General features: G+C 31.0%; 1 protein-coding gene across 1 annotated transcript; it reads left to right on the forward strand.

The window, feature by feature from the left end:
• Positions 1–16,224: 16,224 nt before the first annotated feature.
• LOC145099827 (uncharacterized) lies at positions 16,225–17,025 on the forward strand. Its single transcript, XM_079037331.1, has one exon. The coding sequence runs from the start codon at positions 16,225–16,227 to the stop codon at positions 17,023–17,025; it is 801 nt and encodes a 266-aa protein (XP_078893457.1).
• The last annotated feature ends 1,226 nt before the right edge of the window (positions 17,026–18,251 follow it).

Raw genomic sequence — 18,251 nt, forward strand, 5'->3', positions numbered from 1 at the left:
TAATCATATGTGAATTTTAGTTGAATATATATAATTATGTTAAAGAATACATCATATTTGTATAATCATATGTGAATTTCAGTTGTAAAAAAAATATAATATTCATAAATGAATACATCATATTGGTGTATTCATTTATGAATAAGGAAAGAATTAAGTTTAGAACATAAACTTACAGAAAGTCCAACTTTCAAGAAGAGTTTGTATGGTGAATTTCCAAAATCCCTTTCCAGTTCTTGGTGGTTAAGTAAATCAGACCAAGTGTATAAAACTTCTCCAAAAATCTATGTGTTTGCATATAGACTTTCCATAATTGCTCTTTCTGTTATCTGACCATATTTTGTCTGGACAACCACATCTCTGCAAATATATAATCAAAATGTCATATATTATTATCTATATAATAATCATATATGAATGTATATAAAATAAAGTTACTTATGATGTATTGCCTTGTAAGTTGAACAACCATTCACAGACAATACTCTCCTGATGTGTCAGTTTGGGTTTTATGTCTGTTATTCTGCATTTGAAAGGTGATTTGAAAGCATCCGCAAGCTTCTTCTCTCTTGGTTGATCCAGATCATGCTTTGATGGTCCTACTTCAATAGGAATTGATACAGAGATTGGATTTGGATTAAGAACATTTTTCTTTGCTAATCTGATAACATCCTTCTGATGGTCGTCTTTGATTTGTTTCTTTGTAAGTGGTTTTTTTGGTGAAGATTCATTAGATTTTTTACTTGAAGTTTGATCTGAATCTTGACTGAGACCTAGACTAAAGCTTAGATGAGTATCTGCATGCCAGGAGATTTATCATATAAATAGTTGTAAGTTAATTATAATATTTGAGTTTATATTTTGAAATGTTTATCCAAATTGTTACCTCCTTTATTTCCTTTTGTCTTGTCAGCTTTTTCTCCTTTCTTGTTTTCATTTTTTTTTGACTTTTTCTTTCTTGAAAGATAAAGAATTGTGATTAAGTAATTCATATGTGAATAAGTAATGTATTCATTTATGAATAAGTAATGCATATCATTATTTATGAATAAGAAATATTAATTTTTTTTATATTGCGTTATTTATTTGTGAATAATAAAACTTATTATATTAATTTATTAAGTTGATTCAACTATTTACCTTTATCTTCTGCATTTCCTTTCTTAGTTTCTGTATGTTTTTCTTCACCTCCATCTTTCGTGTTCTTAGCTTCTGTTCCTCCTTCATTTATATCTTCAGAGTTTTCCTTGCCTGAAACATATACATCATATATGAATATTTTTTATTTTTTTATTCATTTATATAGTGTATTATTCACTTATGAATAAACAATGTTATTAAAAAATCAATATAAATATTGTAATATATTTTAAATCATTCATTTACCTGTATCATCTCCCTTTGTTTTTTCAACTTTTGTTCCTTGTTCATGTACACCTTCTGATTTTTCCTTTTCTACAAAAGTATTAGTTTTACCTGTATTCATTGGTGACCCTTGTCAAAATTTAACAAACAAAATTGTTATTGTGTATTGATATTTTTATATATTTTTTTAAAATAAAAGTAAGACAAAATTTACCTATATCAATATTATCGAAAATAGTTTTCATTTCAGGGTGATTCCAGATTTCATCTTCTTGACTGTTTAAACTTGAAATTCCAATTCCAAGGACATTGTCCACAATGTTGTCAACAACTTTATCCAACAAATTTTCATTTTCAGTTTGTTGAATAGTCTCTTCATGATTATTTGTTTCCTTAGCATGATCATCTTTTTCCTCTTCATCATTATGATTTTCATTCCTCTTTCCATCTTTCTCTTTTACTCCAATTTCACCTTTTCTTTTATTCTTATCTGCATCATTCTTTATTCCTTCATTATCTGCTTCATTTGAATCAAGCAAATAATCTACTTCTGGTTGACTTGCACCATTATCATTGTCTTCTTCACCATTTCCCTCTTTATCTTCATTTTCTGTTTGATCATTTGTTTTTTGACCCATTATTGGTGTCAAATTGATTCCTTCAACTCCAGTTTCATTAATTGGAAAATTAAAAAGTGTTGTGCTTTCAGTTTTTTCTTCAACAATCATATTTGTCATCTTTTCTTTGAAAATTCTAAAACTTTCCTTTTCAGGGAACTTTGTCATTGGATCATTAAGCTTTGAATTCAGCTTTTCCTTCATCCTCTCAAAACTATTAATCATTTTTGATATTTTTTTATTCATATGCCTATGTAAAAAAAGAAGTATGTGATTAGAATTTAATATAATAATTTAATGTAATCATATATTATTAACATGTTCAAACTAATTACATCAACAGAATGATCTTTATCTTTATCATAATCATTGTCTTCGAGATCTGTATCTCCTTCATCTTTTTCATCAACAAATTCTTCATTTATTTCTCCAAGTCCAAATTTACATTTTTCTTGTTCAAATGCCTCTCGATATCTAATATTCTCTGAACTCCAATAACAAATCGTTGGACGTTTACATGTTACTGTCAAAGCTTCTGAGTGGATGTTATCAACATAGAACAACTGCACATGAATGATAACTAATTGATATTCATATGTGAAGAAGTAATATTATTTTTTACTTATTCATATATGAATAAGTAATGACTTATTCATATATGAATAAGTAATGTAAAGCATTATTTGTTAACAAATATATTTTTCTTATTCATATATGAATATTTGCTATTAGTTTATGAATAATCAATATTATTAAAAATTGAGTATAAACATTAAAATGACTTACCACCAAGAAAGCTGAAGGTCCAACAAAGAAGCTGGTATCTGAGTATGGTATGTATGAGTTTTTTGTTCTGACAAGACAGTCCAAAACATAGCTGCACCAGTCTATGTTGCTGATATCTGTTCTTCTTGAAATATAACTCAAGGGAAACATGTTGCATCTTCCCATTGATGTTGACTCGCAAAACGTGTTGACAAAAAGAACTAAGAAGTTCAATTTGAAATTGAACTCAGCTTGTATGGTAGAAACAATAACATTTTTGATTGCACTCAGTCGGATGATTGAATCTTTTTTAAATTGTTGCTTCCATTCATCATAACTTGTATCATCCTTAGGCCATTGATCCAGTTGTGTAAGTTTGGTTCCACCAATTGGTATGCCCAACATGTCATGAACAGACTCTGCTGTTACTTTCAGTTCCTTTCCTTTAATATCTATCACCATTCTCTCAAAATCAAATTTTTGAAGAACATAAAGTCCTAGCTTCAGTGGTATATCTGTGATTTTCATTTTTAACAAAGCTCCAAAACCCATAGATCTTACAGATTCTTTTTGTTCTTTGCTCATCCCAAGTATTATAGATAGTAATGCCTCTGGTGAACATCTGTTTTTCAATGAGTAAAATTCTTTTACCATTGGTTTTTTTTTTGTCTGTTTTGATTGGTGACTCTTTTTTTTGCCTTCTTCGATGGATGACTATTTTCAAAATCTGAATCTGAATCTTGTAGTTGTTGTTTTTTAGGAGTTTTCCTTTTTGATGGACTTTTTCTACTTTGATGCTTTATTTTCTTTGGTACATTTGTTTCTTTTTTATCTGGTAAATGAAAACATATAATATTTGAATAAGTTACTGATATATGAATATGATATATGCTCGTTTATTTATTTATTACAAAAATATATACAATTTTATTCATATATGAATAAATAATATATAAAATTTTTATACATATATGAATATATTAGATATGATAGGAATTTTGTACCTTTCACATTTTTCCTCTTTTGCATTGATCTTGTTTTTCTGATTGTTGGTGAATCTTTATCGGAAATGTTAGTGTTCTTACCTTCATTCAATAGTAAGTAGAAGGTAAATGAGTTTGATATTCACGAATGAATATTTGAATAAAACATATGTATTCATATTTTTTTATTCACATATGAATATGTTTTGTTATATTCATATGTAAATAGAACATATATAAGTCATTCTTGTTGTATTCACATTTGAATAATGTATGTATGGCAGCAAGCTATCTTCTATTCATATGTGAATATAACATACATATTCACGAATGAATATTTGAATAAAAGATATGTATTCATATTTTTTTATTCACATATGAATATGTTTTGTTACATTCATATGTGAATAGAACATATATAAGTCATTCTTGTTGTATTCACATTTGAATAATGTATGTATGGCAGCAAGTTATCTTCTATTCATATGTGAATATAATATACATATTCAAGAATGAATATTTGAATAAAACATATGTATTCATATTTTTTTATTCACATATGAATATGTTTTGTTATATTCATATGTGAATAGAACATATATAAGTCATTCTTGTTGTATTCACATTTGAATAATGTATGTATGGCAACAAGCTATCTTCTATTCATATGTGAATATAACATACATATTCACGAATGAATATTAGTTTTGCTTGTGTTCAGAAGTAAACAAAACATATTTTATTTACCTTTTTGATTTGTTCTTGGTATTCGTTTATATGTATTCTTCACTGTTGGTGTTGTTTCTGTAAGGGTAAGTAGTTGATATTAGGAAAACATAAGCGAAATGTGAAGTAACCTTTGTATTTTGATAGAATAGTTTTGAATAAAGATGAAAAATGAAGAGATGACGTGGATGATTCTTACAAAAATTTCAAGTAAATAAAGTAATAACGAAGGAGGGTTACGAGAATGAACGAGTATCATAAATTTCAAGTAAAATTGAAGTAAACAACCTTTTTTGAAGAATGAACAGTGTGAAAACAATGTTTTTTGTTCTAAATCAACTAATAATTTTCGAACATCACGAGAAATTTCAAGTAATCAAGTGATAATTTAAGAAATGATTTGAAATCGTTAAAAATTCGAGAAAAAACGCCGATGGTTACCTTTCATTGTCAAGAGTGAGGAAATGGTCTCGTTCATGTTTTTATCGGAAGACATTTTTCTTCGTTTATGTTATTTGATGCTTTTGCAAATGTTTTTCTTATTGTCGATTCTTCTTCAAATGATTTTCGTGTTATGGTGTATCGAAGAAGGAAATTGTGCTTTTCTGTCGAGATTTGACGTGATATCAAATAACTCAAGTGTCCTAACGGTTTAATGTTTTTTGATTATTTACAAATTTGCCACCGCTCATTAACGTATTTGGATTATTTACAAGTTTGCCACTGTGCGTTTTTTAAGCTCATTAAATGATTGGCTGAGAATGGTTCCTCCATTCTCAACATTTTTTTTTCTCAATTAAACCCTCCTATATATATATATATATATATATATATATATATATATATATATATATATATATATATATATATATATATATATATATATATATATATAAAGCCGTAAGAATTGATCTTCAAAAACTGAATGATCATGTTTTCATATTTATTTACACTTGTTTATTTAAAAAACATTTCAGACTAATCATTTATTTTAATTTTTCATATATATTTTTTACGGCATCCGTAAGTTTAATGAAAATTTTTGTTTATTAAACTCTGGATAATGTTATTTCAAATCATTTTATCCTAAAGTTTCATTAATATTGATCTTTAGTGGCAAACAATAAAAAATTCTGTTTATATAAGTTAAGATATATTTTTAGAAAATATATAACTATTAGAAATTACAAGAAATGAAGTTAATAAACTCTATAGGAAGGGTTTTTATAGTTTTTATCATTTTAATTTCTTTATTTGAACCCTCTCTCTCATATATATATATATATATATATATATATATATATATATATATATATATATAGATATATAGACACACAGTCTCACGAGAGATCAATATAGAACCAAATAAAATTTATACAATTATAAAACTACTTAAAAAAGTAGGGGTGAGCATGATGCGGTAGGGTACTGATGCAGTTTTATTTGTGTAAAACTACAAAGTGCGGTTTATTGCGGTATGGTTTTTGCGGTTGCGGTTTGTAATGGTGCGATTTCGGTTTTAAACCGTAAATTACTAAAATTGCCCAAAACTAGCAAAATTCAACTGTTTGAAATAAGTAAATAACCATATTCATTTATCATCTTAAGAGCCAATAATATCATATGCAGTAGGCCAGTAGCCATTTAAATGACATAAATTGCAACAAGTCAAAGTAGGAAATTACAAGTTTAAACAAGCATACAACATTAGCCACTAGATTGGCCTAAAATCCATAAACTTGCAATAGATTAAATAAAAACAAATATAAAGTTTTTTTAGTTTTTCACTTTCCAATTATCGATAAAACAATAGACATCACTAGCCAAAATCCACAACTTCCACAACTTAGCCAAAAATCCATCATTTCCACTAGTGTTTCCTAGAAGAAAAAAGCATATATATATATAAAAGTATACTTGAAATATGAACTCAAACATATAAAGAAAACCTTACCAATTTTTAAACCCATCATCTTCTCATTAAAGACTCACCCCCAGACTCACCCCCTTCTGTCTCTTTGGCTTGAAGTTTAAGATTGATTGATTTTTTGAATCATTTTTTCTCTTTTTATAAAGGGGAGATCTTACACAAGTATTTTTTAGATGACTCACTAACTCAGAGGTACCATTAACTCTAGTTCCACATGCTAAAACCATTTTACAATGTTTGCATTTTGACTTTTTAGCACATTTCTTATATGGAAAATATTGCCAAACAACTGACTTCAACTTCATCATTTTGATCGTCCACATCTATTACACCTTCATTTGTAGCCATTCTAAAACAACAAACATATACTATAATTAGAGCCATATTGTTAAAAACATACACAATTACACACATAGACAACTATAATGTGAAATAATCAGGTATAAAAATAGAATTAGATACTTAAACACATTTATAACCTCTCGTAAGCTCATTATATAGTAAACTTTATACACCATTGTTAGTTTGTTAATGACTTAAATATAAACAAATACAAATTTGCAGTGTTTATGTGAAGTATAAACAATTACAAGATTGTTAAATTACAAAAAGAAACATATGCTTCTTGTACTTATAAGAATCAAAGCACAAAAAGAAAATTAAATATGTACTAAAACTTAAAGTAAATGTGTATCTAATTATGTATGTTTACCTGAAATCATAAGAAATCGCCTAATGTTGTTGAGTTCTTCGGTGTTGGCCGAAGTTCTTCACTTCAGATGGTGAGATTCTAAAGCTTGGAGGCGGAGAAAGTCTAAAGTGAAGGGCGAAGATGATATGAGGAGGTATAGCGGAGGTGATGAACGAAGAGGGAGGCAAGGAGGAGCCAAGGATGCACGATTACACGATGTCGTTTATCCATTTGAGCGTGAGACTATGAGCGAGAGGTGAGAGCGACTCAGGTATGAGATTGAAGATTAGGTTAGATTTAGGTTTTATAGACTTTTTCTTTCAAATTTGTTTTGAAGTGGTGTTTCGTTTTCCCCCACTGTCCCACTTTTTTCCAGATTTCCCCTCTAATTCATTTCTCCAATTGTAAATAAATAAACAAATATATATTTATATATATACTTTAACTAGTTGTGAGACCCGTATATTATACGGGTTAATTAAAACAAAATGTTAATATAAACGATTAAATGAAAATTTTATTTGAATTTGAAATTCAAAATAACTGAAAATTATGAGAAAAAACATGCAAAAAATAAATAAATTAAAATTATGTGTTCAGTTATCAAATTTGTGTACTAAATGGGTAAATTATAACAAAATGTTAAACACAAAGGTTTAAACTGTAAATTTATTTGAAATTGAAATTAAAATTTAGAATTTGAAATTTGAAATGAATAGTCATTATTGTAGGTTAAATTTATGGAAACTAAATTAATGATATATTGGAAATAAAAAATGAAGTAAATGACAAGTGGAAAATAAATATATCTCAAAATTATGACAAAATGACATGTGGCCAATTGAATGAGAGAATGACAAATGGCAAAATCATTCTTATTTATTAGGGTAGATTTTATTAAATTATTAATATATAATTTAATTATATAATCACTTTTGCGGTGCGGTTTCTGTAAATTTGCGGTAACGGTAAATGCGGTTTTTGGCACGGTTTTGGTTTTTGATTCAGTTCTTGCTCATCCCTGTAAAAAATATGTTCATTTAATCACTTTTTAATATTTCCTTTGTCTTCAATAACTTCCAATTTTATAAATTTACTTTTATATATATATATATATATATATATATATATATATATATATATATATATATATATATATATATATATATATATATATATATAATTGGAAGTGATTAGAAGACAAAGGAAAGCATGGAGAAGACCGACCAAAAGTTAGACTCTCCAAAGCATCTATTCCATGGTCAAACTTGTCCTTGATTACTTATTACTTATTAGAGCTAATCGCTAAAATACCAAATAGTGGTGCATGGTATTAAATTATTTAATTCTTTTTAACAATTATTGCAATTGAATAATATATTTTTAAAGATTTATTTTGTAAATTGTTTTTTGACTGATTTGAAATTCTGTGAACGGTTTATCAAACTCCTTTTATCATTTTGAAATTATTTTTCAACACACGTTAATGAATGTTTATAGATTTAGGTTATTGTTATTGTAGTTCAACAATGTTGAATATATTGGTTTAAAATGTTTCTTGCGATTCTATTTTTTGTCTTTTTAGGGTACGTATTTGTGTTTTACCGGCTAATAAATGGATATACCACATTTTAAGCCGGTTTTACCGGTTACAATAAGCTTATTTGGTTTTTTATTTTTCTTTTTAATAGCTAAAATTGAAAGAATAATCCATGTGAATTTTTTTCTTCGAGAAACTTTCTTCTTCTCTTATGAATCGATTTGTAGCTCTGGGTTCTAACGATCGTAGGTTTCTTCTTTATCTCTACCTCTCCAATCGATCTTACAACCTCATTCTTTTTTGTTCTCCTTCAAGTCGCACCGCAGAAACTTAGGTTCACCCACCCTTCTTACTTTCAATCTTGCATTTGTTCAGCTTCAGCCACCATCGATCCGAACAAGTCATCGGAAGTTGAAGTTTAGCATGTTTGATGTTAGTAGAAGAACCACGAAAGGATCTTCTCTACTTAACTAGTGGAAAGCTTTTCTTTGAGTCAACGTCTTTTAGTTTTTCAACAACTCTAACCTTTTTTATTTTTTTGACATGTCTTTGTTTGGAAGAAAATGGTGAACATTTTTCTGGCATGGATGATGTGTGTGATGGGTTTTTTAGGTTATAAAAATTTATATGTGGCAGAAAAACACTTAAACCCTTAAGTTTATATGCAACCTAGAAAGGATATATGTTTTCTCTATTGATAGCAACTAACTATTGATATCAAGAAACCCTAGGAGAGAGGCTATGAAATCGAAATTCATGTAAAATTAGGGTTACATACATTTTGATTATTATTGTAAATAATCAAAGTAGAATCCTTCTTCAAGATCTTCGAAAGCTAGCACCAAAAGAATGGATGCCTATAATGGCTTGTACTCAAAACCCTAGTAGCAAGAAGACTTGAGGAAAGAGGAGGCTTGAGCAAAATATCGTCTCTATGAAGGCAAGAAGAAGTGGACGAAATAATGAGAGCCATGGAGGAGTTTATATAGCTAAAGGAAACTTGAGGCCAAAGCTAGATTTTTTGGGATAATGCCTAAATTAATTAATATAATAATCAAACTGCCTTATCTCCTTATCCTAAACCTTATGAACCAAATTTCTAGGTCATTCCTAGCCAAATTTCATTCACCCCCATCCCATGGGGTTCTAGAGTCTTCTTGCTTCAACTTTCAATAAATAACCAAACGTACACTTATAATTAATTCAGTTAATCCCAAAATTAATTTCACTTAATTTATAATCAATTCCAAATTAATTATTATTATTTCCTATTAATATATCAATCATATAATATATTAACAAACTATTTATTCCAATTTATTAATCATATAATAAATTAGCAATTCAATCTCTCTCTCTCTCTCCAAAAGTCATTATATTCAAATACTAGTTTTGAGGGCAACCCAAAAAGGACTTTGCTTCTAAATCAAGAATATATCAATTTAGTTATTCGCTTAGATACCTTATTCCAAAAGTCTCCTACTTGGATAAGTCTGTAACTACAATTGCAAGTATAGACCTTGAAATGAACAACAAATAGTGCTTTCCAAAGCCAATGCCGAACTCTGATTCAAATCAGCTACTAGCCCTAAGATGATTAGTTGTTCCTTCATTCTTCAAGATATCTTATCAGCACAAGCCATAGATCAAAATCAATCTTATTGTCCAAAATTATGTTTTCCGATTTCCCGATTTGTAAATAATTGATTGGACTTCAAATTGAACACATTAATTAGTCCTGACTGGGCCCAACACTATATAGTCAACATCAAATCATCGAGGGTCCCGATGATATCATTTTTCCTGTTAGGGTAAAAGGAACAAATTACTTTGACTACATAGTCATACAATTCACACACCAAATCACACATGGAATAACCCTATATAACACCTAGTTATGAGATGTGTTTGAGTAAACCAATGCATAACTGATCTATAAACAATGAACTATATGTATCTGTTTAAGAATAGAAGATATTATCATATTAGAATTACTTGTGACAAGATCCATGAAGTAATCTCTAAGCGTGAGTTTATCCAATACTTAAAATCCCTATTTTCAAAGTACTCATGAATATTGTTGCAATTCAAAATGCAATGTCTTAACCTTAATCGACAATCTACAATCAATTCATGACAGTCTTAATTCACTAAGTACTTCCATAAGTATGAACGACTGTGGAAGTTTGAATAATTTAAATTACTCAGGAAGTGTAAATATGCAAAAAGAAACGCAAGAATAATAATTAAATAGCGCAGTAAGATACTCATAAATAATTCTCTATTGTTCATGCACCAAATCAATTACATTTATTTTGTTACAAGTTTCAAACATATCACCTAACTACTAAAACTACTATCGTCTATGAGGCCTATGCTCATAGCATGCTGGTAGTGTTTGACTTTGCTTAGAGCCTTAGTGAAAGGATCTGCAACATTATCTTCTGATGATACTCTCTTCACCAGAAGGTGTACTTGTTCTACCTGTTGCCGAATGTAATGGTACTTTCTGTCGATATGCTTGGATCTACCATGACCCTTTGGTTCTTTTGTCAAAGCAACCACACTTCCATTATCACAGAATAGTTCCATAGGTTCCTGAATAGTTGGAACAACTATGATATCTCTGATAAAGTTCTTCAGCCAAGCCGCTTCCTTTGATGCTTCACTCACTGCAATGTACTCAGACTCAGACGTGGAATCACCCACTACGTCTTGCTTGGAACTTTTCCATGTTACCGCTCCTCTATTAAGTAAGAACACCTAGCCAGACTATGAACAAAAGTTGTCCCGGTCTATATCGAAGCTGGCATCACTATAACCACTTACTCTTAATGTATCACTTTCGCCAAGAACTAGGAACATGTCTTTTGTTCTTCACATATACTTAATAATATTGTTCACCGCAATCCAATGGGCTCTGGGAGGATTTCCCTGAAATCAATTAACCATGCTCAAAGCATAAGACACATCAGGACGAGTACAGGTCATTGCATACATGATCGATCCTACATCCGAAGCATATGGGATTCGACTCATGTCAACTATCTCTTCTTCAGTACTTGGACTTTGAGTCTTAATCAACTTGATAGTATTATGAATGGGTAATTCCCCTTTTTTTGAATTCTTTATACTGAAACGCTTTAGTATTTTATGCAAATATGTACTCTGGCTAAGACCAATAAGATGATTCTTTCTATCCCAATGAATCATTATTCACAGAATATATGATGCTTCCCCTAGATCCTTTATAGCAAAACACTTCCCAATCCAATACTTAACTTCCTCCAAGGTTGGAATGTCATTTCCTATAAGGAGTATGTCATCAACATACAAGACTAGGAAAGTCACTATACTCCTACTAGCTTTGACATATACACATGACTCATCTTAACTTATATAGAACCCAAACTCTTTGATTATTTTAGGGAAGCAAAGACTCTAATTGCAAGATGCCTGTTTCAATCCATAAATGGATTTATCAAGATTACACACTCAATCCGGAAATTTAGCATGTATAAAACCTTCTAGCTAACTCATGTAGATTTCCTCGGATGGCTTCCCATTAAGGAAAGTGGTTTTAACATCCATCTGCCAAATTTCATAATCATGAAATGCATCTATAACAAGCATAATCCCGATAGACTTTATCTTTGCTACTGGTGAAAAGGTATCATCATAGTCAATCCCTTGGGCTTGAGTAAAACCATTCGCAACCAGCCTAGAGTTGTAAGCATGTACCTTCCCATCCATGTCGGTCTTCTTTTTGAAGATCCATTTGCACCTGAATGTCTATCGACTAGGCACATGATCAACCAAGTTCCATATTTGGTTATCATACATGCACTGAATCTCATTGTCCATTGCCCCCTCATATTTAGCAGCCTCAAGGCCTGTCATTGCTTTCTTTTAGTTAGCAGGTTCATCCATATCTAATAGTGTAAGAGCACTGGTAAACATTGTTGGATTATATGTCTAAGCCCATAACTATTATTGGTATGTACTCGACCCGAGAGTAGCATGGTCCATTTGGGTTGCATATCATCAGGACAATTTGTTAGGATAGACTCTTGTGAGAAGGTTATATATGATTTATTAATATATTATAAGTTCTAATATATTAATATGAAATCATATGTTTTAATTAGTATTGATCAAGAATTAATTTGGAATTAATTTAGTGATCAAAAGAGACTAATTAAACATATGGGGACTAATTATGATAATTAGTTATATTTATATGTGTTAGGCTTATGCTCCATGTTGGACCAAGCTTATGTATGGATATGTAGAGAGTTGGGCCACATGAACCATGGATCATAAAACCCATGAGTATGGATTTGGTTTATACCCATGACCCTTGGAATCCTACATATAAATAAGTGAGTACATAGCCAAAAACATGACTGATGTTCATGGAGTTCATATGGATGGTTTTTGGCGTATGAAGATTCTCTCTCATGTTCCACCTTTGTTCCTGATGTGTTGTAACTTCATTTGTGGCTTCCACACTATTGAGGTTAAGCTCTTAAGGCGAAATACATCAAGACTTCAAGCTACATAAAAGGAATGTTACTCTAACTAGTATCTTATATGCTTTATGTCAAATGCATGCTAGTTATAGGTTTAATGCCCTGGAAACCATTTGCATGTATAATTAGTGAAAACATAGATCCAAGGTATTTAGGGTTTTATGTGCACCATAGGATGTTGTAGTATACAAAACCCAACAGTGGTATCAGAGCCTAGGCTTGTTTTCTTATATACTTGATGCAAATTGCTTGAAAAATCAAATTTTTGGCTGTCTGGACAGTGGACTCGCCGAGTCCACTGACAGACTCGTCGAGTAGCATGCATTTTTCCTTGGACTTGTCGAGTCCAAGTACAAATCTGACCAACTCGCCGAGTTACTTCATGTACTCGACGAGTTGGTGCTCCAAAGTGCAGTTTTTCGACTTTTAAGCCTGGAATTGGACTAGGAACATTACCCTAAGCTGTTTTTGAATTTATAAACTTGTTTTTTTTATGTGTTAATGTTCATGCTAATCCAATTCAAAAGATAATTGTCAAAAGTTTCATGTTTTGTATTAGTTTAATGGTTAGGCCAATTACATGAAAATTGTTTGATTTGAATTGTCTTGTTCATATGAGTTTAATATAGATCATAGTTTTTTTTTTGACATGCTTGTTTGTTGAATTGATGATTTTGGTGTTTTTTAATGGATTCCATAACTTGTCCTCAAGTTATGGAAAACCAAAAGTTTTTTGTGTTAAATCTTCATTAAAGCCATAAGTTACACAACTTGAAGAGTCATTTTCTCATAAATAGTTTTATGAACTCCATAACTTGTCCTCAAGTTATGGATGTTCAAGAGTTTCTTCATTAAAGTCTTTAAAACCCATATTAAACTCATATGTTATGAAATTGAAAAGTTTTTGAATTTTTCAGACCTTACCCTCAAGTTTTGGAATTTGTAAAGCCCCCCCCCCCCCCATGAATACTTTAATTCCAAGTTAAACCCTTAGAATTTTAAAAGTTAGAATTCAACCCTTATACTATTATAATATTAATAGTTGATATATATATATATATATATATATATATATATATATATATATATATATATATATATATATATAAGAACAAAGTCAGTCTTACCGTTAGTAGGCCTCATTCACGAAGCCGGTCTATAAGGGGGTATATGGTTACTGCCTATAAAATGGTAGTTTAATGGGTGTCCACTCTCACCCACCGCTTCCTTGACTGGTGGAGGGTCGTTAGCCGAACGGGTAGGACAATACTCTAATTCTCCCTTCATTAAAAGTATAATGATAAAGCTAAAGTAACTAAACTTTATTAATTCCCAATCTTAGTTACTTTAGGAAAATGTGAATTTGGTGCTAACCCATGAAATTGCACTTTGTACCTTGTTAAGTCGTTATTGGAGCGTGTGTGGTTAACCGGCACACTAATCTTGGATTGACAATGTGTGGCAAAGGGTAGCTTGATGTTAATTATAGATCAATGGAGCGTGTGTGGTTAACCGGCATATTGATTAGGTGGTTGTAACATTAAGTGTACCAAACTAATTTGCATGGTTATTCACTCCTTGTTTGTGATCCTCGGCATCCCAGTCACAAACTTGAAGGGCACAATCGAGATTTAAACTAAAGAGAAAGGCTAAGTCTAAAATAGTCTTGTGTACCATTCCCAAAGAGTCCATATGTTTCTTTTGCCAAGAGAATGAGCATTGGTTGCGAAGCTGCCCTATTTACCCGAGAGATCATAAGGATGGTAAAGTCAAAATGTTTGACTCTACTTCAGGCAAAGCCCACTATCTAACTCAATTAAATTCCTTTTGGAGATTCTTAATACATGATGTAATGTAATTACATTTTGATGTTTTGGAGAATTAAAGGAAGCTTAAAAGAAGAGTAAGCTGATTTTGATCGTGACGATCAGAATTTTGAGCTGCTAATGAGAGTTATGATAGATTGCTTAGGAATAGATAACAACATGTTTTTCATTTGTAATTGCATTGTAAGGAAAAGGTTTTCCACAAATTTCATAAATAAAGAAAAGTTTTTATTTTATTTATTTTTAAATATCCTTAGAATGGCATTTGTGAAAAATTGTTGTTTATATGATTCCATTGATAGCTATTGGAAAATGGATTTGATTCTTTCGTTTGTGGTAGTGTCATAATTTACCAAATGAGGAAAGATTCTCATCACCTAAGTTTCAGTTGGATAGAAACTTGGAATCATGCAACTTGTATTGTATGATGAATGATAATTTCTCATCTTTGGAAAATTAAGACTAATTCCTTGTTCACATGTTCGTGTGAGTCAAGTGAAGGACTATATGATCGGGTACACTTGGTTGTGCACTGGTCAGGTCCACCACAAAGATCAATAAGGCTATTCGTTATGATTTACTAAAGTTTAGTGAATATGGTTATACTTACAAGTTTAAGTGTAATTTTGAAACATTGGAAAAGTTTCAATGTAAGGCAGAACGAATAAGAAGAATCAAATTAGGCAGAAGGATAAAAGTTTCTCCAATCTAAAAAGATGGAGAGTATTTGTGTATCTTGTTTTATGATTATATTAGTGATTATGAAACCATATCACAATTTATTCTCTAAGGACATCTTAGTGCTTTCTGTCATTTGTGGAGGGTTACAGAAATCATCACCACAAATTCTCTTGCGATTTCGTTTTTCTCTGAATATGAAGGGAACATAGAAATTTCGACAGATTCAAGATCACTTCTTGGATTGATTGTTGTATCCTCTAGATAGATCCCTACTAGGGAAATTTCTATCTTAGGAAAATGCAATTTGCAGGCCTCAATCTACATAATTTCGTATTTGTGTTTCTGTTGCAAACATCAACATTCAAGTATGTTTTCTGATTATGATTCTTATTTATAAGTTTGAATCAATTATGTTTGTTTGTTAGATTTTTGTTTTGATTACTTTTGTCATAAAAATATAAGACAAAAATGAAAAAGTGGAAGAATGGATCAACAATCCATCATAGAAACACATGTGGAAAAGCCTGAGAAATTCAAAGGCTCGGATTTTCGGAGATGGCAATAGAAGATGTTGTTTTATTTGAAAACTCTTCATGTTTCCATTGTTCTCACCGATGATTCTCCCTCTCCTCCTACTGGTGTAACCACTGCAGAAGGAGTAAGACCACCCTCTGCAGCCCAATTGGCAGAACACCAAAGGGTTGTGGAAACTTGGAACACAAATGAATATAATTGTAGAAATTATATTCTGAATGCCTTGGATGATTCCCTCTATGATATCTACTCTACCATTCCTACTGCAAGAGAGATATGGGAATCAGTAGAAAAGAAATACAAAACAGAAGTGACATGTTCCAACAAATTCATGATTGGAAAGTTCATCAATTTCAAGATGGTGGATACCAAATCTATCCTCCAACAAGTGGAGGAAATTCAAGTCATTGCACATGATCTTGAAGTTGAAGGTATGGGTATAAACTCTAACTTTCTTGTTGGTTCAATCATTGAAAAACTTCCTCCTTCTTGGAAGAATTTCAAACTATATCTTAAGCACTTAACTAATGACATGAGTTTTGAGCAACTTGTGTTGAGAATTCATGTGGGAGAAGAAAACAGATTGAATGAGAAGGCTGATGCAAATTCCTTGGAACCAAGTGCAAACTTTGTTGGAGAAGAAAGTACTTCTAGGAAAAAGCACAACAACAAGAAAGGGAAGCAAGGCTCCAAAAACTCTTCCAAAGATGGCAAAAATCATGGCCCTAACAAGAAGAATTCTGGCCCATGTTATGTTTGTGGCAAAAATGGACACAAGGCCAAAGATTGCAGTTTTAGGAGGGGTCAAGGAGGAAATAATGGAGGAAACAATTGAGGGAACAATGGAAACAATGGTGGTAAATCTGGTGGAGGAAATTCTGGTCAAACCAACATGGTTGAATTACCAAATCAGTTTGTTGTTCTGATTCAAACCAACATGGTTAGCAATTGTGTGGATTGGTGGATTGATACTGGATCCATAAGGCACATTTGCAACTCCCGAACCATGTTTTCTACATACCAGAAAGTCTCGGATTCTGAACCAATGTTTATGGGGAATGGCTCTACTGCAAAAGTTGAAGGAAAGGGAAAAGTGAAGTTACAACTGACTTCTGAAAAAGAACTTGTTTTATGTGATGTATTGCTTGTTCCTGAAATTACTAAGAATTAGATTTCTGGTCCTATTCTTAGTAACAAATTATTCAAACTTGTATTTGAGTCAGATAAGTTTGTTGTCACCAAGGGTGGAATGTATGTTGGAAAGGGATACCTTAGTGAGGGTATCTTCAAAGTCAGTGTCTTACCTTTGTACTATGGTGTCGAAGCACCAAACAATGATGTAACTAATGTTAATGCTAATGCAATAATGGGCACTACTAGCCCCTCTTCTATGTATATGCATGATCCTTCATTTTTGTGGCATTCTCGTTTGGGACATGTCAAGTTTCGTTCTATTCAAAGAATGGCAAAACTTGGCATGTTACCAAAATGTTCATTAGATAAAAACATAAAATATGAGGTTTGTGTAGAATCAAAATTTTCATAACATCCTCATAAATCAGTTGAAAAATCTAATAAAATATTTGGCTTAATCCACTCTGATTTATGTGATTTTAGAGCAACACCTACAAGATGAGGAAAGAATTATTATATTTCGTTTATTGATGATTTTAGCAAGTATTGTTATATTTATTTGTTAAATACCACGGATGAAGCATTGAATTCTTTTAAGAATTACAAGGCTGAAGTTGAAAATCAACTTGACAAAAAGATCAAAATTTTAAGGTCTGGTCGAGGAGGAGAATATGAATCCAAAGACTTTGCTGAATTTTATTCTTTAAATGGTATTATACATCAAACAACTACTCCATACACTCCTCAACAAAATGGAGTGGCAAAAAGAAAGAATAGAACTTTGAAAAACCTGATTAATTCAATGTTAGTTACTTCTGGAGCACCACATAATCTGTGGGGAGAAGCATGTCTTACAGCAAATTCAATACTTAATAGACTCCCTCATAAAAAAGTGATAAATGACCCTATCATCTGTGGAAAGGGAGG

This window comes from Lactuca serriola, chromosome 4 (assembly GCF_051521515.1).
Source record: "Lactuca serriola cultivar US96UC23 chromosome 4, Lser_US96UC23_V15, whole genome shotgun sequence".
Taxonomy (NCBI): Eukaryota; Viridiplantae; Streptophyta; class Magnoliopsida; order Asterales; family Asteraceae; genus Lactuca; species Lactuca serriola.